This window comes from Rhineura floridana, chromosome 3 (genome assembly GCF_030035675.1).
Source record: "Rhineura floridana isolate rRhiFlo1 chromosome 3, rRhiFlo1.hap2, whole genome shotgun sequence".
Taxonomy (NCBI): Eukaryota; Metazoa; Chordata; class Lepidosauria; order Squamata; family Rhineuridae; genus Rhineura; species Rhineura floridana.
In genome coordinates this window covers 195,129,375-195,155,917 of record NC_084482.1, presented here as the reverse complement: position 1 = coordinate 195,155,917, position 26,543 = coordinate 195,129,375, and the positions used below count along the sequence as shown (strand labels likewise).

The window sequence follows — 26,543 nt, the reverse complement described above, 5'->3', positions numbered from 1 at the left end:
CTTTTTGTTCCGTTCTGGCTTTTACACCGTCCTGGGAATTCTAGTCTTGCACAGTCAATTCTGCCATGAGTGGGGTTGGGGTGAGGAAGGCAGCCAAGTGTGGGATCAGAAGCTTAACTCACACAGGGAGCTGGACCCCACTGATTAGGAACCGAGGAAGCTGCCATGTACTGAGCCAAACCATCGGACTATCTAGCTCAGTATTGCCCACACTGACTGGCAGCAGCTCTCCAGCATTTCAGCCAGTCAGTCTCTCCCAGCCCTACTTAGAGATGTTGGGGACTGAAGCCCGGACCTTCTGCATGCCAGGCAGATGCTCTGCCGCTGAGCCTACGGCCCCTGCCCCAATTCAAACTCAGAAATGTGCTCCCAAAAGACAAAGAAAGGGGGAGAGAAGGGGTCGGAAAGGGAAAAGGTGGGGAGGGAAACAGCTGTAGAACTGCGCCACTCAGCCCTATCCAGTAATGCTTACTTTTGGGGGGCGCGAACAGAAAGATTTCAACCCACCCTTGACTTCCAAAGAAAAAGCCAAGTGGGCTGCTTGGCTCACCACTATTGCTGCTATAAGGCGCGGCAAGCAAAGAACGGCTGTTGGTTTGCCCACCCTCGCAGAAGGAACACGCCCTCTTCGGCTCATTCTGCTCATTTACTTTCATAACGCTTTTTCATAAGAGCGTCGCCAACCGTCAGATTTTTATTTCGAGCACCGCGGAACTTCGCTGGGGGACTGGTCCGACAAGCAGGTAAAAAGAAGAGGACTTGTGTCGTTCTCAAGACTGGGAAGGGCAGAAGGGGGAGGGGGCGCCTGGAGAAAAGCATCTCTCAGGGAATATAAAGAGAACTGCTTTGTGTATTCCCAGTGTATGATATTTGGGTCCCGGAGACGGCAAACTGTCATGACTAGTTGCTTTTACAAACCTCTCCTCCGTGAGTGGCGTCTTGTCCTCCAAAAGATTTCTAGGCGAGTTGCTATGCAGTTGCCTGGGGATTCCCGAAGTGAATTTTGCATTCTGTGCGTAACTCTGCTTTTTCAGTCCTGAACTTGCAGCCACTGTCAGGGATGTATTATTTGTGTCTGTGACAACTCTCCTTATATTCTTGATACAAGAAACGATCTTTTTGTGGGGAGGGGAGTTTGTTGTGGTTCCCTCTGGGATAATTTAGTACTCAGTACTGGGTGACCTTGGGCCACTCACTGCCTCTCAGCCTCAGAGGAAGCCAATGGTAAACCCGCTCTGAATACCGCTTACCATGAACACCCTATTCATAGGGTCGCCATAAGTCCGCATCAACTTGAAGGCAGCCCATTTCCATTTCCAAAACTGAAATGTATCATTGTTCATCCGAACGTTGCTGTGGAGGCATTTTGTTTGCATTTTGCTGTCATCTGTTATACTTTATACAAAGGCTGCAAGAGTCCAGGCAGCTTCTCTTGCTGCATCCTGCTACCAGTGTGGTTATAGTCGCTAGCCTCTTAAAAGATGCCTTCTCATTCCTAACCTTACTTGGGAAGAAGGGAGCTCAAGGAGTGTTCTTAAAATATGCCATGGATCAAGTGTGGTAAAGTTATGACACAGAGATTGGACCCTTGTTAAAGAGGGGCAAAGTGTGTCACAGTGGATCAGCACATATGTTTGTAAAAAGGCTTTAGCAGTCTGACATGGTCTGTGGATGGCCCTGAAGGAAAAGGTGCTGCTTTGTTCTAAAGCAGGGTTTCTTAAGCTTGTCACCCCCATGGACCACTTGAGATGACTGAAAATTACTAAGGCTCACCAGTCACAAAAAGGGATTTAGGGGCAGAGCCAGTCACAAAATGATGGCAGATGGAGGCAGAATTTGGCACAGTCAGTTGGCAATTACTGACATCAATTTCTACTGATATCTAATATATCTTTGGAGATTGCTACATTCTCTGCAACAGTGTTTTCCTTGTGGCAAGGGTTCCATAGCTGAACTTTCCTCAAGCTAAGCATGAACAATTGCTCTCGATGTGACTCTGCCTCCCCATTTTAGGCAGAATTTAGTGATCTAGCAGCTGTAAGTGGAGAAGACTTTTTTCTTTTATATTTTTCCCTTCTCACCCCACATGTATCTCAAATAATTTTACCTATCTCCTGTAACTTCTTCTCCCATTCTCCTTTCACATTCAACCTGTACCTTATTCCCCCCTCAAAAATACCATTTTCTTTCATCCCAGCTTCCCTTTCTTATTCCCTTCCTTTATATTTTCAGTGTATTTATTGATCATCATAATAATAAATATTAACTTTTTATCTCTCTATTTTTCTTCAAAATCTTATCTGGCTCTTTCTCCCTCTCCCCAACTTGAAAGGAGTCGCTGGTGCTGACAGTGGTCCAGCCAAAAGGTTATAACATGGCTAGGGGGCAGGACAGGCAAATGTGGAGGCATTTTTTAAAATGCAGCCGGTACTGTAAAAATGCATTGCTTGTGGACACCTGAGTCCACAGAGCTACTTGGGACATTAGGGAGCCTTGATCCGACTTAAAACGCCTTGTTAATGGTGTAGTCAGATTCAAGGCATATGAAAATCTCACTTGAATTACCCCTATTGGCCTCATAATTTAGGAAGTACAGAGAACGGATGCATATCCCTAAGAACTAATTCACTAATACGCAAAAAACCTTGCGGTTTAAGAATGTACCTATAGCCCACAGATATTTCTACCAAACTTTAAAAAGCAGGGAAATTGGGCAGCTATAGTGAATGCACCAGGGGAGCAGGAGACCTGAACTCCTCTCTGAGATATTGGACTGCCCTACAAAGTTGTCAAAATGCTAACACAATTTGGGTTGGTCTTTCACAGTCCAATCCACTTGCTGTGTAGCTTGGAAGAATTTGGTAACATGTGCGCATATGGTGAGTGGTGGCAACACCTGCCATCTCCAAAGATGGAGAATTATATTTCTGTATGTTTGTTGGTGTTCTTCTTGCTTTGCTTCTTTCCTGTGTTACTAATGTTTCTACAGAGAATGTAAACCATAAAATTTCCCCCCTACTTATTCATCCTAGAAATCTGTATCAAACGTATTTTTATTAATTTCAAAGCCTTTTTATTGGTCATTGTCATGTGATGGTGAAGACAGCCTTTTGTGTTTTATATTGGAGGTTATGTTCTATTTCAAATCTACCATTCCTGGGCAAGGTCATTGAACGAGTGGTGGCCAATCAGCTGTCAGTGCATTTGGATGAAACGGATTATTTAGATCCATACCAATCGGGTTTCAGGACTGGACACGGAACTGAAACAGCCTTGGTCGCTCTAGTGGATGATATGAGGAGGGCATTAGATAGGGGAGAATTCACCTTTCTTGTCCTCCTGGATCTCTCAGCGGCTTTTGATACCGTCGACCACGGTATCTTGCTGGACTGTCTGGAGGGATTAGGAATAGGAGGCACAGTATTAAACTGGTTCCGTTCCTTTCTCTCCGATAGACAACAGCAGGTGGCATTGGGAGAGGTGGTTTCAGACCCTTGGCCTCTCAATTGTGGTGTGCCACAGGGCTCTATCCTCTCTCCCATGCTATTTAACATTTATGTAAAGCCGCTGGGAGCCATCATCAGGAGGTTTGGGCTGCAGTGCCACCACTATGCGGATGACACTCAGCTCTACCTCTCATTTAAGTCCTCACTAGAGTCGGCTGTGGAAACCATGTCCAAGTGCCTGGAATCTGTGAGTGGATGGATGGGAAGAAACAGGCTAAAGCTGAATCCTGATAAAACTGAAGTACTGCTCGTGGGAGACAAGGGAAGGTTGGGAAACATCGACCTGATACTTAATGGGGTAAGATTTCCCCTGAAAGACCAGGTCCGCAGTCTTGGGGTAATCCTTGACTCCGGGCTGACTATGGAGGCCCAGGTTTCATCGGTGTGCCGAGCAGCTTGGGGTCAATTGCGTCTCATACGAAGGCTGCAACCCTACCTTCCTGTACATCAGCTCCCACTCGTAGTACACGCTCTGGTCACCTCTCGTTTAGATTACTGCAATGTGCTGTACGTGGGGTTACCCTTGAAAACAGTCCGGAAATTACAGCTGGTACAAAATACGGCGGCTCGTTTACTTACGAATAGCCGCCGTTATGATCATATTACTCCAGTGCTCTACAATCTACACTGGCTTCCAGTTGGTTTCCGGGCTCAATTCAAGGTGTTGGTATTAACCTTTAAAGCCCTGTATGGTGTCGGCCCAGCATATCTGATGGAGCGCCTCCACCGTCACAAATTGAGCCGCCCTACAAGATCTGCCACGCAGGGCCTTCTCTCAGTTCCACCAACTAAAGTGGCTAGGTTGGTGAGGACTCGAGAGAGAGCTTTCTCTGTGGCGGCCCCCTTGCTCTGGAACTCCCTCCCAATAGATCTTCGTCATGCCCCTTCCCTGGATATATTTCGCCGGGGCCTGAAGACTTGGCTGTTTAATCAGGCCTTTGCAACCTTTGAGACCTCTAAGGTGAATCAGCCTTGAACTAAAATGTTGATAAATCTATCATACTGTAAACTTTGTATTGTACTGTACTGACTATATTTATTATTGTATTTTATCGTGTTTTATTGTTCGCCGCCTAGAGTGGCCATTGGCCAGATAGGCGGCTTATAAATTAAAGTTTATTTATTATTATTATTATTATTTCTATTTTGGGTGCATTAACAGTTGAATCTGAAATTGCAGTTTGATTTAAAATCAGACTGATCACAATATGTTGCTACTTCAGCAATGACTCTAGCTGTTGGAAAAAAGAGGATGCATGTTTTCAGCCTATGTTTAAACCACTTTATTTAAGGCAAGGTGTTCACGATCAATTAAAAACATAGAGCACATCTAGAATTTTGCTAGAATATATTTCACCTTCCACTGTCTTATCTTGTGCAAATTGAGATACTTCTGAGGTCCACTGGAGACTATTTTGCAGAAGTCAGTGCCATTATTCCACAATTATGTTTGGAGTTTTTTTAGTATAAATTTTGCAAAGTGTTGCTGTGCTTCACATATTCATAGAAACAAAAGCAAAAGAAAATGATTTCCTATAGGAAACTTCACTAAAATTGCAAAGTAAATCAGACGTATTTAAAGTGACCATCTCAACTATATCAGCTGTCTTAATAATGTTGCTTCCTCCCGGCTAAAACAAGATCAGCACAGGACATATCTTCTTTCTGTTATCTGGGCTGATTACAGGTGTTGCCACCACTCACCATATGCTCAGAGGCACATGTTACCAAATTCTTCCAAGCTACACAGGAAATGGATTGAACTGTGAAAGACCAACCCAAATTGTGTTAGCATTTTGACAACTTTGTAGGGCAGTCCAATATCTCAGAGAGGAGTTCAGGTCTCCTGCTCCCCTGGTACATTCACTATAGCTGTCCAATTTCCCTGCGTTTTAAAGTTTGGTAGAAATATCTGTGGGCTATAGGTACATTCTTAAACCGCAAGGTTTTTCGCGTATTAGTAGTGAATTTCCTTGCTTTTTAATCCGGGAGGTAAGAAATGGGATCCTGTGCAAGTTTGCTGAGAATGGATTGATCATTTGCATGCTTATTGAGTTAAGTGGGATTTACACACACACACACAATACACACACACACACACACACACACACACACACACACACACAGAGAGAGAGAGAGAGAGAGAGAGAGAGAGAGAGAGAGAGAGAGAGAGCGCTTAGGATAGATGAAACTGACCACAGGGGATGGGGAAGGGAGGAGGGAGGGGTGGAAAGGCAGAGGGGAGGACTGGGATGGGAGCAGGCAGGAGCGGGAGGGGAGAAGAAGGACAGATGTGGTCATTTGCATGTTTATTGAGTTCAGTGGTATTTACTCCCGTGCAGTCATGCTTAGGATAGGTAAAACTGACCGGGGGGGGGGAGGGATGGAGTGGGCAGGGGAGGCGGAAGAAGGAAGAGGGCAGGGGAGGAGAAAGGGAGAGGAAAGGGGAAGGAGGGAAAAGGTAGGTCTGATCATTTGTATGATTATTGAGTTGAATCGGATATACTCCTATGCAATCATGATTAGGATAGGTAAAACTGACCAGGCTGGGCCTGGCAACCAAGACGTCTTCTGTATCTTTCAAAGTTGTGCAGGGGGAAGGAAGAATTCCACCTTGTGGTTTTTCTCATTACAGTGTTGCAAGAACACCTGCACTTGGCTGACTTTCTCTTCTCCTAAAGGTACAGGATCAGTCTCAGGCCCTGAACCTGGCAACCCTACCTCCCACCCAAATTTAAAACAAAGCTGTTCCTGGCCACATCCACACTAGGCCTCTATTACACTTTGGACAATCATTATTTATTTATCTATTTATTTAGTGTATTTATATACCGCCCCATAGTCGAAGCTCTCTGGGCAGTTTACAATAACTAAAAACATTAAAAACAAATATACAAATTTAAAAACACATCTTTTAAAAACAATTTAAAAGAATTTATCATGGCTTCTCTCAAAGCCATGGCTCAAAGCCAATCATGGCTTCTCTCAAAGAATCCTGGGAAGTGTAGTTAGTGAAGGGTGCTGAGAGTTGCTAGGAGACGCCCTGTTCCTCTCAGAGACCTTCAATCAGAGTGGCTGACTATTAAACCATTCTCTCAGGGGAATAGGAGTCTCCTCTCAGCACCCGTCACAAACTACACTTCCCAGGATTCTTTGAGGGAAACCATGACTGTCTCAAGTGAAATCAAGTCTGGTGTGGGTGTGGCTCTCTTATTAGCCAAGCCCAGCAGCTGGGAGGCTTTTAGAACACTGACAGTTAGTCCTTACTGAGCATGCCCCGCGTTATAATAGGCTTCCAGCCAAAATTTCTTAAATTAATTAAAAATCAACCAGGCATTTTTTTAACTTTTCAACTGCAGTAGATGAAGGTCAGAGTATGGGGCAAGGTCAATATTAGGATTACAGGTATTTTGTGAACATGGCTGATTTTTAATGAATTTCAACAGATTATGAGAACTCTGGCAGAAAAAAGTCCAAAAGGGCTCTGAGGTTTTTCTCTCTCTTTTTAGACTTTGAACTCTCAATTCTCTCAGACTGTTTTGTGTATCGCCATGAAAATTGACAGGGTTGTTAAGCAAGCGTTTCTGAGTTCAGAACTACAAGTTTTGTAAGGTTTTGTTTTGAAATTAGCTTATGGGAAGCATCAGAATGGCATGCAGGGGTATTTTCCATTTAACATTGCGGAATGTGAAAAATCCATGCTGGCTATAGTATACAGCCACTCTCGTGGCTGTATAATTTGTTCCTCTTCTGTTAAAGTTGCATTAGTGCCCCAAGTCACAGATCTTGTATTAAAGCTGCATTAGTTGCGATTCTTGCATGATGCATCAGGCTGCCCTTGGTTTGGGGTTGGCAGAGTCTGTGGGCATAAGGGAGAATGAAGTCAAGTTGCAATTACTAGCTCAGTGACATCCTGCCCACTTACCTGTCTCTTGTCAGAGCAGGACTAGATGAGCACAGATGGCCTGAGTAAGAATTATTTGGTTCCTATTCCTAAATTGCCTTCGTAGAGGAGCCTCTTGTGCCTGCAATGTTCTGCTATCTTGAACATGTCCTGTAATTGGTTCTGTTCAGTTGCATCCTTCCCCACAAATGCGTCACAACTGGGAAGCCCAGTGTAGGTGGAGAGAAATGAGTCCCCCCCCTTATTTTAATTTTCTTTCCATTTATATTCTGCATTTTCATTTTCATTCTTTTGATTTTCATTATATTTATATCCCACATTTTCTCCAAGAAGCTCAAGGCAGTGCACATGGTTCTTCCCACCCCTCATTTTATCCTCACAACAACCCTGTGAGGTAGATTAGGTTAAGTGAGAGACTGGCCCAAAGTCAACTAGTGAGCTTCATGGCTGCCCTTGGATTTGAACCCGAGTCTTCTAAACCTGTTCTAACCACTGCAACAACTGGTTTAAGTGTGAGACAGAAGGGACAATGGCAAGCACTCTGAACATTGGAGTGGTGAAGGGAGGCTTCCCCAAACGAACCTCTCGTGTCTTATTGACCTCAGAGATTTTGGGACATGGGTTATCCCAGCTAGGCTTGCCATCTCTCTTACTGGTCCTGTAGTAATATATCTTAATACATCTCTAAGTGTGTGTGTGTGTGCTAGGTTTATATCCAAAGGTAAAGGTGCACATGGCATGAGTCACAGCAAAGATCTACACAATAAATGAAGAAATCCAAATGTGTTCAAATAGTGTCTGTATTGTATTCATGCCAAAAGTCAGCATGAAAATTTAACAAGCACATTGCAGTATCCCAAATAACAGAAACTGACTATTTACTATTTATAAATACCAAACTGACTTTTTACCAATGATCAGTATTTGGGTGGTTTAATATTTATTGTTGTTTGGGATATTGTATGTGATTGTAAAATTTTCATATTGACTTTTTGAATTAGTACAATCCAGGTGCTAAATGTATGCATTTATTTATTTATTTATTTATTCATTTCTGAATCACCCTTACAACCGAAGGGGCCCCTTTTTCAGTTATTGTGTAGGTCATTGTGTGTTGGATTGCCATTGATCAGTTGAATCCCCCCCATTCACTTTATCTCAGTGCCAAATTTGTTTCATCAGGTAGTTGTAGAATCAGTAATACAATACTTAACACCAAAAATGAACAATATTTTAGATCAGATTTGTGTTAGAGCACTCTTAGGATATAGAGGGGAAAATATACCTGTATATCTTTTACAGACTTCAGGAAAAGAGAAATAATTTCTCCTTTATAATTTTGTCTCCACAGGGAAATCCTTGGGAAACTAATATCATGGTGAAAACTGATGTCACAATGAAAATATTTGCAGCACAGCTACAGAACTGATACTTCAGCCTCTGCAAAGGCTCTGCTTACACTGGGTGTAAGAGCAGTCACAAAGACAATTTTAACACAGGGAAATAGAATACAAATTAAGTACAGTTTGGCTAGACAGTGTCAGAGTGAAGCACACAATTAAGTGGTATTTAAAAAGTGTTTTCTCACCACATCACATAGCCAGACTGTGCTTGAATTTGCAATCCAGTGAGCTGTTTTGAAAATATGTCAGGGAACTGCGGAATTCAGTGTGAGTAGAGCCTTAACATTTATTGCGAGGTCTGAATACCAAAAAGAAAAGATGGCCTTGTGTGAAACTGAAAAGACAGAGCAAAATACCCCGATGAATCCACGTGAAGTAGAGAATGGAGAATGTAACAGAAGCATAAGTAATGTAAGCATCAAACATCTCAGCAGAGCAGTCTTTTCGAAATCAGTGGGATTTCCACATGGTAAGTTGTGCTGACAAAGGTGGGAGTTTGTTTCCACCTACTGTCAGAAAAGCCATGAATTTGCTACTGCGATGAAGTGAAAATGCCGGCTCACTAATCAAAGTCCTGGAGGCAGCAGTTTCTTCAGGCAGCTGAAAGCAGTTTGAAAAGAACTGAGTATATATTATAGGCACTATATCTGGTGCACAGATTTTGACGTTTCTGTTTCAAAATTTATTTGGCAAGCTGAAACTCAGGGGAGGGGGGAGACATGACATTTACACCATGGGAAGTGATGCTCCCCTCTCAAACCATATTCAGCTCCTTTAAACTGTTGATTGTATCCAGTATTGAATTGTGGATGCCTATCAGACTCTCCTAAAACCCTCTCTCAGATGGAGTGATACAGATTGCTTACACACACACACACAGCTATCATCCCTGCTTGCTCAACCCTGCCCACCCCCTTGCCATCACTCCCATCCCCCTTAGAACTCACAAAAAAACTTTATGATCCTCCCCTAGTTCTCCTTTGCGCCTCCCCTCCATGTTGGGAGAAGGGCAGGGAGGATCACAAAAGGTTTAGACCTTGTGCCACCACCATGCGGTCAATTAGGAGGAAAAGTTAGTCCAGCAGAAGGAGCAGCATGGCAAGGAAGGACACAGCCAGAAGGGGCAGCTGGCCTGGGGATTGGCATCAGTGGTGATGGTGGCAGCAGCAGTGGATTACCAGGCTGTCTGGCCACTGCTTTTGGCTGCCTCATCTTTCCCACGCTGCTCCTCCTGCCAGACAGTCTCTTCATTCTAATTGGCTGGTGGTGGCAGCAGAAACAGCAGATTTATTTATTTATTTATTTATTTCAATTTATATACCGCCCATAGCAAGGCTCTCAGGGCGGTGTACTTCATATAAAAACACTACACATATAATTTAAAACAACCTAATCATCAAAACGGCAATTTAAACATACATTAAAACAAATACTAAATGTTAAATACTAAAATACAAAAATATTAAGATATTAAAATATTAAAATGCCTGGGCAAAGAGGAAGGTTTCACCTGGCACCGAAAAGATAATAATGTAGGCGCCAGGCGTACCTCGTCAGGAAGGGAATTCCACAGATAGGGGGCCACAACTGAGAAGGCCCTCTTTCTTGTAGTCGCCTTCCGGGCATCTCTCTGAGTGAGTACCCGGAGGAGGGCCTTCAATGTAGAGCGCAGTGTACGGGTAGGTTCATATCGGGAGAGACGTTCCATCAGGTATTGCGGGCCTGTGCCGTGTAAGGCTTTATAGGTCAAAACCATCACCTTGAATCGGGCCTGGAAACATATAGGCAGCCAGTGCAAATGGGCCAGAATCGGTGTTATATGTTCCGACCGCTTGGTCCCAGTTATTAATCTGGCTGCTGCATTCTGCACTAGCTGTAGTTTCCGAACCGTCTTCAGGGGCAGCCCCACGTAGAGTGCATTGCAGTAGTCCAATTTCGAGGTTACTAGAGCGTGAACAACTGAAGCAAGATCCCCAAGTTGGCCAGGGAGGAGGAAGGTGGCCAGTAGTTGTGGTGGTGGCCAGCCTGGGGGTCTGGAGGCAAGAGCCCCAGGGCTGGCAGGCTGAAGAGCCAGGGGAGGGGGGCCTTCTACAGCCTGTCCTGGCTGTCCCTCTCTGGCTTATCTAGGCCTCCCATCCACTATTTCTTGTCATGATGTGGGTGATGGCACCTACCCTGTGGAATTCCCTCCCATTAAATATTAGACAGGCGCCATCTCTATTATCTTTTCGGCTCCTATTGAAGACCTTTCTCTTTCAACAAGCCTTTTAAGTTGAGACCTCATCCCAGTCTGTGTTAGAATTGCTTTTTAATATTTTTTAAACCTTCTTTTTATTTTCTAAATGTTTTAAATCTTTTTTGAAAGGTTTTTGAAAGCTTTTTAAAAAACATTTTAAAAGATGTTTTGTTCTAATGTGTTTTAAAGTCTGTTTTTATGATGTTTTATTTAGTGCTTTTGTTTGGCGCCCTGGGCTCCGGCTGGGAGGAAAGGCGGGATATAAATCAAATAACAAATAAATAAATAAAATGATGTAGTTTGCATGGCCACCTTTCTGTGGCCAAGCAAACTGCAGTGTGATGAGATTCTTACATTTATGTATGATGGAAGATATATTAAATTTATTTAATTGCACAGTCATGCATGAGGATAAGGGATTGGGGCTGTCTTTGGGGATAGAGGCTCCTGCCCCCTCTTAGAGTACAATCTTCATATACACAGTGGATGGAGAACCTGTGGCCCTCCAGATGTTGTTGTTCCCCCAACTCCCATCATCCTCTGCCAGCATAGCCAATGTTCAGGGATGATGGAATTTGCAGACCAACAATATCTGAAGAGCCACACAGTCCCCATTCCTGATGTACACAGACCTACAGCGTCATAGACAAACAGAGTAGGAGCCTGCAAATGTAGGTGCATGGCCCAGAGCAGCCTTTCCCAAATGGTGGGTCCCCTGATGTTGCCGGATGACAACTCCCATCAGCCCCAGCCAGCATGGCCAATGGTCAGGAATTATGGGAACTGTAGTCCAGCAACATCTGGGGACCAAAGATTGGGAAAGGCTGGTCCGGAGCGTTTTCTTGCACAGTGACGTTTTTGTGCTATTTTATGTTCTGTTGTATGTGTATACATTACTGTACACCACTTTGACAATCTGAGAAGTAAAAGATATAGTGTATACCCTGGTAGAGAGTCGCTGCTTGACTGACTTCCTAACTTTGGGCTATGCAGTACATCTTTCAGCACATATCATTCAAAGCACATTTTTCATGTGTGCCTCTTTCTGCTCAGATAGACCTGTGTTAACTGAACCACCCTGCCAAAAGGCCTATCTTAGAACTGTGCATGTAACTGACTTTTTTGCATGTTCATGTGACAGCGACAAAGCATTAACTGAAAAGTTTCATCTGTCAGAAACAGACACACAAGAGCTGACAAACCATTTTTGCTGAACATTCCTTATCCCTGGCCCTGGTTTTCTGTTGCTGTCATTGATGCCATCCTAGGTATATAACTTATATACTAGCCCTAGGCCATATGCTAATCCTACTCCATATAGTGCAAAAGCCTCTTGTGATCATTTTTTGTTGAGGCATATCTGAAAAATCACTGTCATTTACTGAATGAACAAAACTTTTTCCAGGACAGGAACATGCCTTTTGAGTGTGCAATTTAGTTTAAAAGAAATTTACTTTGTTTTGCACATTAATCGGACCTACCTGTGATGTTACTAGAACCAACCACATGTTATACAGAAGTATGCACACGCTCACACACTGTATCCCCTTAATAGTTTGTTTTACGGTCAAGATTAAGATTGTTTCAGGTGGTTCTCCTGAGGCTGCTGCACTATCCTGATATACATGATCAAAAGATCCCAGCGTGTCTTGGCATATTGTGTTCTTTACATGTTGCCAACAACAGCAACAACAAACTATAGTCCTTTCAACTCCTGTTTTAGGATTAATTCGGGTGTTCTAAAACAAGGGTGGCTAACTTGTGGCCCGCCAGTTATTGTTCAACTGCAGTTCTCGTCATCTGTGACCATTGGCCATGCTGGCTGGGACTGATGGGAGTGGTAGTTCAGCATTATCTGGAGGACCACAAGTTAGTCTCCCCTGCTCTAAAGCCCTGTGTACACAGTTACATATAATGATATATGACACTCAACATAACTACATTGATGACAGGCATTGTTTTCTGGGAGCAGTTTTAGTAGACATTAGGTTTTAAAAAAGGCAGCCATCTTTAGGCAATTTACACTGATATACGATAAGCATAGCTTCTGGATGGCTGTCTCTGCAGGCCAGATGCTACAACAGATAGATGGCCAGAAGATAGGCAAGTTGCCTATTCTGGATGGGATTGCACTCCCTTTAAAAGAGCAGGTACATAGCTTGGAGAGAGCCAGTGTGGTGTAGTGGTACGACCTGGGAGACCAGGGTTCGAATCCCCACACAGCCATGAAGCTCACTGGGTGACCTTGGGCCAGCCACTGCCTCTGAGCCTCATGAAATCCCTAGTCATAGGGTCGCCATAACTCGGAATCGACTTGAAGGCAGTACATTTACATAGCTTGGGGCTACTTCTGGATACATATTTCTCATTAGAGGCCCAAATGACCTCTGTGAGTAAGAGTGCCTTTTATTAGCTGTGTCTGATAAGACAGCTATGGCTGTATCTGGATAAGGTTTACTGGCCACTATAGTCCATACATCGGTAACCTGAGACTGGATTACTGCCATGTGCTGTATTTGGGGCTGTCTTTGGGCCTGATCCAGAAGCTCCAGCTAGTGCAGAATGCAGCAGCTAGACTGTTGATGGGGGCAGATGGCCAACAACATGAGAAACCTCTACTAAAATATCTGCACTGGCTGTGCATATGTTACTGGGCCAGTGTCAGCTCTGCACTGAGTCAGCAGTGCCAGTGGGGGCTGGAAATTCCTGGGTCGTTGGCAGGGAAGGAAAGTCCTTAGCCAGCAGTCTGGTCATAAAACTGCCAGGTCTATGAGGAGGGAACCTGATAAGGGCCAGACTTGTCCGAAGCTTACTTGCTGAGTCCGAAGTCCAGAAGCGAGGTCAGTAGAGGTCCGGGATCAAGTGCCAAGGGGTCAGTCCAAGAGACGTTGCGAGGAATACACGAAGCCACACCTAACATTGCAGTCAGCAACAAGCTGAGGCCAATGTGTGCCTTATAAGGAGCAGGTTTGACAGCAGGTGTGAGCCCTCAGCGTTTGGGCCTTAAGGGGCCAGGCCTGCCTCTCTTCTGCCTGACCTTCTGCTGTCTACATTCTGCAGGTGAGGGGGGAGTATCCTGTTCACTGGCTGCGTCTGGCTGCAGGGCCTCTGCTGTATCTGGGGTGCTCTGCAGCTGAGGGGGAGAAGGAGCTGGATTCTCAGGAGTCTCCTCCGTGTCTCCTTCTGGGTCTGCTGCTCCTGGGTCTGCTGCTGTTACTCCCGAGTTGTCCTCATCAGAGGAGTCCTCTGACGGGGCCATGACAGCCAGGTTCAAAGTATACATATACAAAGCTCTGAATAACTTGAGTCCAAGATACCTTAAGGACCACCTGAGCTCTTATACCCCATCTCAGTTGCTGAAACCATCCAGAGGAGCACTGCTAGTTGTCCCCCAAGTCTCTGAAGCCTGACTAGCCTCAACCAGAAGTTGGACATTCAGTGTTGCCAGTCCCATGCTGTGGAACATTCTTCCAGCAGAGATTCAGCAGGCATCCTTGGTTTTGACTTTCAGGGATCTGTTTTATGCTGACAGCCCTATGAAACAGTTTAAAACTTTCTTAAGTAGCCAGTCATTTTAGTGATTATTTTGTATTAGCTTTAATTGTGTTTTATGTGTTATTATATACATATTGTTGAACAGTACCTAATATTTTATAAGATAGCAGCATATGAATACTTTTGTAAAATAACTTGTGTGACTCACTACACCAAATGCAACTCACCAGCCACGCACAGATGCCTAACAGTTGCCTGATTTTATGGTGGGAGGCACCAAAACAATGAGCTTTATCATGCCACAGCTGAGCTGTGTTGTGCAGGGTTGAACTAACAGCTTGACACAGAGTGACTCCTCCAGTCTTGATCAACCTGGAGCCGTTCAGATGTTTTGGAGTTTCTAGAAGGACCAGGAAACATTAACACTTTATTTATTTCTGTAGGTTTGTGGAGTCGTGAAAACTACAGAAGAGCTGTTGCCATAGCAGTTGGGAGCATGATACTTAATGTCATCATGATGATCTTTCTGATCATTGCATTATCAGGTGAGTGAAGAGCTGCACTGATCCATTTTGCTGTGACTTCTGTCAGTTTAACTACAGGTTCACCTGCTCTCCAACCTTTCCTGTCCTTGGCAGCTATAGTGGCTTTATTGGTATTCACTGAGCTAGGCTAGGAGCCCTTAAGGATGGCTGCCTACAGCTCAGCTACAGTAGCTTTCTGGTATGGTCAGGACAGGCCAACATGCTCAGATGAATGGCTTCATCTCAAGTGATTCAAAAATCCCAGCACCAGATGTGCTACCTGTGGCTTTTCAGATGGGGTTGAACTACAACTCCTATCAGTTTTTAGTGCTTCTGTTTGCCGCCCTGGGCTCCTACTGGGAGGAAGGCTGGGATATAAGTCAAATAAAGAAATAATAATAAATAATATCAGCCCTTACCATTGGTAATACTGGCTAGAGCTAATGGAGAGTTGGAGTCCAACCACATGGAAGGGCCATGCATTTCCCACCTCTGGTCTAGAGTTTTTTTCACTATTAGTCCACTCCTAAGCCACCCTGGGATCCCTTGGAAGAAACGGTAGGATACCAATAAATAACCATCATGCTTGTTCAGCATTGAAAACCACTGAACTTATTTTAGCAGCCTGTATCTTGGTCAAAAATGACATCCTCTGTAAATTACAATGAAGTTGTGGTAAGTCCCCTCCTACCATATATCTTCCCCTGCGCCAAAACTGAATTATTATGAGTTTCTGAGACAGATTTAAAATAGCATTCTTCAGAACTCACACCTGCACTTGCAAATAAAGCTAAGACTGCACATTCAAATTGTGAATGCCTCACTGGTCATCATCTTGCCCAGAATACATGGGGTGGGGAAAATATAATCTGCCTAAAACAATCTCATGCCACCAGTGCAGCATTCAAATATTCAGACTAGCAGCTTGTTGAATAGCAGTGGTAGCTCTTCCACCTATAAACCACAGCAGAGGACCAACTAGAATGCTGCAAAAGAGTCAAGAAGCTGTCAAGTTCCAAGGAGTTTTGATTTGTTTTCTAACAGAGCAACATGGCTGTTTATGTTTTTTGTGCATCTTCAAACCATGTGCCATGGAAGGCTTAAAGGACGCCCAACTTGGGAAGTTTGTTAAGAACTTTAACATCTTTCTTAAATGAGCAGAACAGTCACAGGGAACTGCTGACTCCAACCAGATACTGTGTGTCCAGTGCCACCTACAGAGTAAAGTCTAGCATGAAATTATCCACACACTATCTTATGTAAGAATTTTACAGGTCGTTCAGGTTTTCCTGAGCTTCCTAGTTTTCTTTTAATGTTTGTTGTTGTGGCTGCATAAAATTCTAATAAAGCTAATCTCATGAAGAGTTAACTGTAGTTTGGCTGTGTATTTCATAGACTAACTGCTCTGGCCTCCTTTGGAGGAAGGTGCGGGATATACATTTAATGCTAAATAAACAAATAGTAAATTTATCATTGTTAAGACGATAATGCCCTAGGCTAATTGGGTGGCAGCCGTGGCGGGAGTTGCCCCACGTCCCTGCAACCCCCTGGGTTAATGAGCAGGGATGGGCACCAAGCTGTGTGCTCTCCCTTCTACCCTGATTTGCTCAACTTTCCCCCTAAACCATCCTGTAGTTCATGTATAGGAAGCAGCCATATCCTGAATCAGACTCTTGGGCAATCTAGCCTAGCATTATCTCCAGGGGCAACTAAAGTGGTGCCCTCCACATAGTGTTAGATTACCCTTTCCATCAGTCCCAGCCAGCATGACTGATGGGAGTTGTAAACTAACAATATCTGGAGGGCACCATGTTGGCTACTTCTGCATTTACACTGCCTGGCAGTGGCTGTCCAGGGTTTCCAACACAGGCCTTTACCAGCTATGCCTGGAGGTTCTGGGAGTTGAACCTGTGATTGTTTGCATGCAAAGCATGTGCTCTAGTACCAAGGCTGTGGAGTTGGAGTCATGGAGTCGGAGTTGGGAGCAACTTTGGGTGGAGTCGGAGTTGGGAGCAATTTTGGGAGGAGTCGGAGTCGGTAGAAATGTACCGACTTTGACTTCCAAATAAATTTTGATTGACAAGAAACAATTTTGGGTGGAGTCGGAGCCAGAGAGTAGAAAAATAGAGGAGTCGGAGTCGGACAGTAGAAAAATAGAGGAGTCGGAGTTGAAGGTTTGGTGTACCAACTCCATAGCCCTGTGCTCTACCCCTGAACCCTACACCCCCCTCATACAAACACATATTGTGCATACTGTCTGGAGGAGTGGAGCATGTTGCAGAACCTTTTCAAGGGGATGGGCTGTAGCTTAGTGGTAGAGCATGTACTTTGCATGCAGGAAAGTCCCGGGTTCAATCCCTGGCATATTCAGATAGAGCTTGGAGAAAGCTCTGTCTGAATTCCTGGAGAGCAGCTCCCAGTCAGTGTAGACAATACTGAGCTAGATGGATCAATGGTTTGACAGCTTCCTATGTTCCCTAACATATTTTATTTTTCATAGGACTATTTACATGCTGGGGAAAAGAGATTTAATATATATATTTATACCTGTTACATTTTCTGAAACTTTTCTTGTTACTAGCGAGAGGACTGGAAGTATTGCCAACTGCTCTACCTTCTCCTTCTACTCTATTTGACAGCTGCCCAGATGGCTGGGTTGGCTACCAAAGGAGATGCTACTATTTTGCAGAGTCTGAAGCAAACTGGACATCTAGCAAGATCAGCTGTGCTTCTTTGAATGCTTCTTTGGCTGTGATTGACTCCCCAGAAGAGATGGTGAGTAGAATATTATGCAGTTTCCTGGATAAGAGTTCAGAATCAAATGGAGTTGATTCTTCCCTTGGACTGTAGTTGATAATATTGTTTCACACTTCTTTTTTCATTAAGAACTTCTTGAGACGTTATAAGACTCGTGCTGATCACTGGATTGGTCTCCAAAGAGATCTAGAAATAGAGCCCTGGAAATGGATCAACGGTACCATTTTCAATAACTGGTGAGCCTCTTTTCTGTTGTGTGTCAAGAAACAAATGTTGCTACAAAATAGTTCGGTAGTACCAGCCATGGAACTATTAAGACTATCCAGAATCTTTTTGAGGATTTCTGTAATGCATTTCAAGCCAAATTAGGCCTCAATGGAAAGAGTAAAGAAGAGGAAAATGATGGGAGTGTGGTCTGAGGAGCTCTAAGTTTTCTTGACATAAAGAGAGCAATGAACATTCAGCAAAGTGTATTCATGATCAAACACTGGATCCATTGACAATGTCACCAGCAAAAACCCTGTAGACCAGACATGAAGCCTTGGCTTTAACTTTGATTTGTTCCTCTTTGCTCCCCAATTTCAGTGAGCTATCAGTACCTTGGCACAGTCATTAATCAAAATGGAGACAATAGTCAAGAAATCAGAAGGTGGCTAGGACTGGGGAGGGCAGCTACGAGAGAACTAGAAAAGGTCCTCAAATGCAAAGATGTTTCACTGAACACCAAAGTTGGGATCATTCAGACCATGGTATTCCCAATCTCTATTTCTGGATGTGAAAGTTGGACAGTGAAAAAAGGGGATAAGAGAAAAATCAACTTGCTTGAAATGTGGTGTTGGAGGAGAGCTTTGCACATACCATGGACTGTGAAAAAGACAAATAATTGGGTGTTAAATAATTAAACCAGAACTGTCACTAGAAGCTAAAATGATGAAACTGAGGTTATTATACTTTGGACACATAATGAGAAGACCTGATTCACCAGAAAAGACCATAATGCTGGGAAAAACAGAAGGGAGTAGCAAAAGAGGAAGGCCAAACAAGAGATGGCTTGATTCCATAAAGGAAGCCACAGACCTGAACTTACAAGATCTGAACAGGGTGGTTTATAACAAATGCCATTGGAGGTCACTGATTCATAGGGTCGTCATAAGTCGTAATTGACTTGAAGGCACATAACACATATGCACACATTAATAGAACTGAGAACTGGGCTTCTGCCATTTTGGAAATTTAATGTTGGCAGTCAAGCCTCTCCTTTTCTGGCTATCTTCGAGCCCTAACGTGAGCCAGTTCCCTAGAAGATTGTCTTTCTCCCACCCATGAGAATTACTGATGGAGACAGCTGGAAAATGGGTAGTTTTGAGTAAGTATAGACTAATGCATGTATATGCCACTGTGACTACAAATCTTGTGTTCATAATAGCATTTACAGTTTCACAGTTGATACAAGTAGTTTATGCAAATTGTTCAAGGATTGGCAAGAAACCTTGTCTTTTATTATACATAGAACTTACCCTGAAGCACACCTTGGCTTCAGGGTGAGTGCTACAGCAAGTGCAGGATACCTTTATTTATTCATTTAGCAAGATTTGTGTAGTGCTTAATTTAAAAAACAAGCACACCTCCAAGCATTTTACATATAATGGTATTAAATATTAATTAAAAATAGCAATAAAATAGAATTTTAGAATAGTAAGTATATGGAATATAGAACTTCACTTTTAGTCATAATGTAATAAGAGTGTGACATTTCCTTCCCAGACAGATTCTAAAGATTTTTTTAAAAATTCTGTATATTACTCCATATTATTTTCTATACAAAAAGAGAATTCAGAGATTTTATTTTGTATCCATTATGGAAGGGAAATTGCAATATGTCAAACTTGTATTATGCCTGACATTGGCTTTTTACTGATTTCTGCTCTTTTTGTGCTACTTTGAAATCTGCTGTCTTATTAGTTTTTTAAAAATATTTTATTGATTTTCCCCGTTTCCATGTAAAACCACCCTGTATTTGATTGGTAGGTGATGTAAAAATGTTTTAAATAAATACATGTTATTAACCACCATAGTAACGTGCCAAATGGGCAGGGGGAGATGAGGTATCCCAGGTCCTCTGTATGATTGCAAAATTTTATTTTGATCATATCCTTTTTTATAATATTGCAGGATGCGCACATTTAGTAAATAATGTTGTTTATTCCCTTTGATGTTTGCTTTAAATTTTTGTGTTTGCGTTTGCGTTTTTTTTTTACAATTGTAAGTCTTTTTGAGACATTTTATGCAAGTGACTAATAAATGTAATAAATGAGAATAACAATTATAATTGTGGGAAAACTGTCTAGTAATATGAATATTTCATAACATATTAAAATAAATATAACTCTAGTAGCCTTCTGCAGTTTTTTTCCTGTGAAAATTAGCTTCCAGGATGAGCTTCCCATTCAGATGTTTGAGGTTCATTTTTTCTGTGTGGCTTCATGATAGTCCACAGGTTTACAATTTCTGTGAATGCTTTACACGTGTCCTTTTGTTCTTCAGGTTTCAGATTGGTGGTGGAGGAGAATGTGCTTACATAAACCATAAAGGTATTGCCAGCTCCAGCTGCATAAGGGAAGAACCTTGGATCTGCAGCAGACCAGCTGGCAGATGACAAAGGGCATTGGATATGCACTGCACAGGCTTCTAACTCCTACAGGTCACACTCAATCAGGTACTCGTAATGTGCTGGCCTCTGCAGTTCCTGCAATAGAAGAGAGAGGTTGGGATATCAGTCCCAGCTGCTGAATCTGTGAATCTTGACTGAAGGAGGAAAATTGCTCCATACAAGATACTTGGGGTCCATGTGTGTAGCTGTATTTATGGCTTAGTGCTGTTTTGCCTTTTCCCAAGCAGTGGGAAGTGCAGAACATCATTTATTTGTAAGTAAGGGATGTACAGCCTTGTGCCTTTGTAAGATCTGCTTACAAATATTAATTAAACAGAGATACAGGGGTACAGAAATAAGAAAATAGGCAGTGCAGATCTGTTAACTGATTTGCTAGGGATTGGGGAGAAATTTGATTCAGTTCACATTTAAATGTGAACTTACCTAATTGACACTTTCTGAAACCAGATGCAAATGGAAACAAGCCATCCTTCAAAACTCACACCATCAAGTAATTTTTTTAAAAAAATGCATAGACTAGTGTAAAGTGTGCATATAAATGCATATGTTCATTAAAACATTTAAAATGATTTATATATGAGGAAAATGCTTTGAAAGATGTGTATAGGCAAAATTACATACTGAACTGTATATATTTGGAGAAATTCACACTAAAATACTGATAAATTTTCAGGAGTATTAAAAAAATCACAAATTGATGTGGAAATGTGAGGAAGTGAACTTAAACTTTGGAAAAATGAAAAATGAGAGATACCAAATTTGACAGATTTGCCCATCCCTGTACTCCTGGAAATGATGATGACGCTGTTGGAGGTGGCATGCCTCTAAGTACAGTAGCAGTTGCTTGGAATCACAAATGGGCAAGGTGTGGTTGGACTGAGGTCCTGCATGGCCACTGTGAGAACAGGATGCTGGACCAGATGACATAAATGTTGGGGTGGGTGTTTCAGGGGACTAGAAACAAAGCCCTATGAAGAGAGACTGAAAGAACTGGGTATATTTAGCTTTGAGAAGGAGAGATACAATCACACTTTCAAGTACATGAAAGGTTGCCACACAGAGGAGGGCCAGGATCTCTTCTTGATCGTCCCAGAGTGCAGGATACAGAATAATGGGCTCAAGCTGCAGAAAGCCAGATTTCAACAGTTAGAGCGGTACGACAATGGAGCCAATTACCTAAGGAGGTGGTGGGCTCTCCAACACTGAAGGCAGCTGGACAGCCACCTGTCGGGTATGCTTTAATTTGGATTCATGCATTGAGCAGGGGGTTGGAGTTGATGGCCTTATAGGCCCCTTCCAACTCTGCTATGATTCTGTGAGAAAGCATCCTTAGTCTGCCCAGTCCTATATATATGTTCCTGACTTTTCCTGTTCTCCTCAGATGTGACCCGTCATTTGCTGAACCTGCACCACCAGAAAGTTCTGCAATCAGGAGAGGAAAGGAGAGAGGCCATGGAACTGTGTGATCACAGGCTTGTGGACTCTGAAAAAAAAAAAGAGCATGGATTTCTAGAAACTTTATGCCACTAGCAGAATGATGTCTCATAGCTGCCTTGAACTAAGGATTATTTCATAACCACTGCCCATGTTTTCAGTGGATGCCCAGCACATTTGAGGATTCAGAGAAAACTCGTCTCTTTATTTATTTAAAAAAGATTTCTGTACTGCTCCTAAGCAAAGATCGGGGTGGTTTATTTAGTTTTGGAGTGAGCTGTACTATATGTATACAAAAATTACAATGTATAAAGTACTTTTACTGCATAGGCTGTGAACCTTCCCAGACAGGGCTGATCTTGCTACTTTTTTTTAAGCTGAGGCTGGTGCACCAGCTGCACCTTTTCCCAGAAAGGGACATATGACTAAAGCTATGTGCACATTAGTTACTTAAAAAGCAGCAATACCATTTTGTCTGGGTACAGTCTGAAGCGGATCTGCATATGGCTGTATATGGCTATACACATATGTATTGTTATGCAGGTGGGAAGTCTGAATATACCCAGCCCCACTACTGATATCAGAACTTTCAGGATGGCCCAAAGAAAGCGTTTCCATTGGACACACCTCCGAGTCACAACGGGTTGATCAACCAAATAGTTTTGAAGTTGGTGTAAAGCTGACTTGTGAAAACACACTCGATCTCAAAAATCCCAGATTTTGAGTGAAAAGGGTCCAAGTTTGACTGACGTTGTATGTACATGCATTCACAAAACAGAGGTGGAGACGCAATGAAATCAGTATAACTGCAAGTATGTCTGCAGCTTGAGTTATATCTAGACTGGACTGTTGTAACGTGCAGTACATGGGGCCAACTTGAAGAGTCTCCAGAAACTTCAGCTGTTCCAGAATGTGGCAGCAAGGATTTTGTAAACTATGGGAGTTCTTCCTGCTTTCTCTTATTTAAGAAGTCTTGTTTAAGAAGAAGAAGAGTTAAGGAACTTACAAAACTACTTCTGCACAAGAAATGTTGGAATATGTGGTTCAACTTGAACTTGTGGGTTGAGGCTGCATGGGGTTAAAAGGGTAGCTAGAGAGGAGACCTCCTGATTGCTAGGCTAATACCTATCCTATCATCTCCTGCTGACTCTCCCTTCCTGCTAGACTGATATGCTAGGGTGTTGACCACATCTCCTTCTTCATTCCTTCCTCTTCTTTCTCTTGAGAGGGAAAGCAGACATCTTCTCTCTGTCTCTCCCTCTCCTCCCCAGCATGAGGGCAAACACTAGGCTTAGTGTTTGCATCTCCAACTTAGCTAGTTAGCTAGATGTAGAACTCTTTCCTATCAAGTATGTATTTCCAGAATAATGTAATTATTTCTTATTTTAAAGCTTAAAATCTCTGTCTGACTAATTCGCAGGGAAGGTGTAATCTTTAGCAAAGATTCAAATACACAAAGCTCACTCAGACGCTCAATTCCCAATTTTGCTACTCTGCAACAAGAAAAGCATGGAAATGCTAAGTTAAAGTGCCCCCTTACCTTCTGCACCATGGAAACCATAAAGACATCCTACAGTCTCATATATTGTGCTTAGCAATGACTTAGTCCATGCACATGTACACTTTTTAGTTTTTCAGTCCCATTTCTCTCTACAGACTTGGGGGACACTGAACTTCAGGACACAATAGGAATGGAATGTGGTATGCAATGCACTTCAGTAACCTATGAAGTCCAAAGCCTAAATCATTCCCACACCAAAAACTCAAACTGTTTCTCTCACTTTGCTCATTCTGCACTATAGGGAAATATTAACCTACTGAACAGGATTTTTGTTTCAGGATTACAAAACTAACCCTAAACCTTGTGGGAGATGTAAAGGAGAAGTAAAGACGAATGCTTCATCTATAACTATCCTGCACTTAGTAGAGGGTTGGACTAGATGAACTTCAAGAACCCTCCCTACTCTATCATTCTTTGTGGATGCTATTAGTTGCCAGTTGGGTGCTTGTAATGTGGAATAGTGGCTCAGTAGCATAGGCTCCAGATCTGCTGAACAGAGAAATTTGGTCCACTACCCTCCCATTGACAGCCAATGTACTCTATTCAGGTATTGGTGAAGCTTGAACTAATCAGAACCTAGGCTAGCATATTGCATAAATAAAAATGTCTGTTAAGGTTGTGGCACTTAACAGTGGCAATTTCCTAGCAGTTTGAGCTTGAGTAAAGATGGAAAGCCCTTAACACAACAGTTAAGCTGAAAGGTTTTTTGTTAATTGAATTTGATTGATTAAAGTCCATAGGATTTTCCTTTAGTAGTTTCTTTGAAGATTTCCGGAAAGGTGAGAAGGGATACCAAAAAGTTGCAAAACTGAAGGAATGAGTCCTGTTGAACTTAGTGGGACTTGCTTCTGAGTATACATGCATAGGAGCAGGGTGCAGGTGTCAAAAGCAGCTTCAGAGAAAACAGATATCCTGAAAATAAATAAAATTGGCCATTCCATATCAGTAAATCCACAGATATTAGCAAAGTCCTAGACAGAACTTCATCTTTTATGTAGTGAATGGATGGTACTTTATTCAGAAAATATAATAAAGTTTACACTGTAGTATTTGTGCACACTATATATATTGTACCAAGGGTTGGGGTGTTTTTAAAGGGTTTCCCTCCTCTGCCCTGTTGTGGGCAACTTGCTTTACTCTCGTGTATGCCTCCTGTTTGACAGCATTATATAGTACACAGAGACCTGGTTTGCGTATCATGCTAAGCCAAATAGTGCTTAGCTTGCACATCTGGGCTCCAGAAGAGAAGATTGTGACTCCTTCACTCCTCCCCAGTCATTCTGCTGCTGCACTGAGCTAAGCCATGGTTTGGCTTAGTGTGTCATCCAAGCTAAGGACCAGTGTCATCACCATTTTTGGACCAGTGGGCACAATTTGACTTTTGAGAAAGAACTGTGGTTGCCAGTCACAACATAGCTGCCATGGGGGTATGGCATAACACAAAATTAGAGACAGTGCAGTCATTGCTGCGCCACCCCACCCTCAGACAACCTCGTGCTTATTGTGGGAAGTCACCTATGTCCTGCTGGTCCTGACTGTGGAGATCACATGAAATTGAGTCCCGTTTCCCCCCCCCCCGATGCTGTTACTGCCTAACAGGGAGCTTTCGATACCGTTGACCACGGTATCCTTTTAAATCGCCTAGAGGGATTAGGAATAGGGGGCACTGTTTTATGGTGGTTCCGTTCCTATCTCTCAGATAGGCATCAACGGGTGGCATTAGGGGATGAGGTTTCAGACCCTTGGCCCCTTAATTGTGGGGTTCTATCCTCTCCCCCATGCTATTCAACATCTATGTGAAACCGCTGGGAGCCATCATCGGGAGTTTTGGGCTGCAGTGTCACCAATATGCAGATGACACTCAGCTCTATCTCTCATTTAAGTCCTCACCAGAGTTGGCTGTGAATACCTTGTCCAAGTGCCTGGAGTCCGTAAGTGGATGGATGGGAGAGAACAGGCTGAAGCTAAATCCCGACAAGACCGAGGTGTTGCTTGTGGGTGACAAAGGAAGGTTGGGAGATTTAGACTTGGTACTTAATGGGGTAAGATTACCCTTGAAGGACCAGGTCCGTAGCCTAGGGGTCATTCTTGACTCCCAGCTGTCCATGGAGGCTCAGGTCTTGGCAGTGAGCCGGGCAGCTTGGTATCAATTACATCTGATACAGAGACTGCGACCCTACCTTCCTGAGCATCTGCTCCCACGAGTAATACATGCCCTGGTCTCCTCTCGCTTAGACTACTGTAATGCGCTCTACATGGAGTTACCCTTGAAAATGGTCCGGAAATTGCAGCTGGTACAGAATGCGGCGGCATGCTTGATAAAGCATAGCCGTCGCCAGGATCATATTACTCCAGTCTTGGTAGATCTACACTGGTTACCAGTTGCTTACCGGGCCCAATTCATGGTGTTGGTGCTGACCTTTAAAACCCTATACGGTTTCGGCCCAGTTTATCTGAAGGAACGCCTCCAGTATCACCAGTTATGCCGCCAGACAAGATCAGCCTCAAAAGGCCTTCTCTCGGTTCCGCCAGTCAAAACAGCTAGGCTGGTGCGGACCAGAGAGAGGGCATTTTCGATTGTGGCCCCCACCCTCTGGAATTCGCTCCCTTCTGACCTTCGACATGCCTCCTCCCTGTTAGGTTTTCGCCGAGCCTTAAAGACCTGGCTATTCAGGCAGGCCTACAGGATTTCTGGGGCGGATTAGTTTTATGTTGTATTAATTGAAGGGTGGTTTTAGATTAATTGATGTTTGTGATTTATGCTTTGTATATTGTATTTATATTATTGTAAGTCGCCTAGAGTGTCCGTTAGTTCGGACAGATAGGCGACTAAGAAATAAAATTTTATTATTTTATTTTATTATTCCCCAGTACCAGGAAAAAGATTACAAGGTAGCCACACTATACTCACTCTCTCACACACACATGTACACATTCACCACACACATACAAACCATACACACCTGTCTCTCTCTGCCCAAGTGCATCTCCCACCTCATACACATACACGAAGACTACACATTTGTACTTACCTCGTCTCCTCTCTCTCTCT

At 43.1% G+C, this 26,543-nt stretch overlaps 1 protein-coding gene across 3 annotated transcripts; it reads left to right on the top strand.

Moving 5' to 3' along the window:
* The first annotated feature begins 637 nt into the window (after positions 1-637).
* Positions 638-23,343, top strand: LOC133380949 (C-type lectin domain family 2 member B-like). 3 transcript variants are annotated; one of them, XM_061619216.1, is made up of 8 exons: positions 640-743; positions 6,142-6,187; positions 8,762-9,282; positions 14,988-15,089; positions 17,650-17,843; positions 17,955-18,061; positions 20,370-20,541; positions 21,878-23,343. In XM_061619216.1, the coding sequence occupies exons 3-7, from the start codon at positions 9,132-9,134 to the stop codon at positions 20,479-20,481; spliced, it is 666 nt and encodes a 221-aa protein (XP_061475200.1). In that variant the 5' UTR covers positions 640-743; positions 6,142-6,187; positions 8,762-9,131; the 3' UTR covers positions 20,482-20,541; positions 21,878-23,343. The 3 variants fall into 3 exon arrangements, with proteins under 3 accessions (XP_061475201.1, XP_061475199.1, XP_061475200.1); XM_061619217.1 differs by lacking the exon at positions 6,142-6,187 and having other exon boundaries at positions 638-743; positions 17,758-17,843; XM_061619215.1 differs by lacking the exon at positions 6,142-6,187 and having other exon boundaries at positions 638-743.
* Positions 23,344-26,543: the final 3,200 nt, after the last annotated feature.

Coding starts and splice junctions, on each gene's coding strand:
- LOC133380949 (XM_061619215.1), top strand. CDS start 9,132: ATGGCCTTGTGTGAAACTGAAAAGACAGAGCAAAATACCCCGATGAAT. Junction 15,090..17,649: donor TCTGATCATTGCATTATCAG/GTGAGTGAAGAG, acceptor TCTTGTTACTAG/CGAGAGGACTGGAAGTATTG. Junction 17,844..17,954: donor TTGACTCCCCAGAAGAGATG/GTGAGTAGAATA, acceptor TTTTTCATTAAG/AACTTCTTGAGACGTTATAA.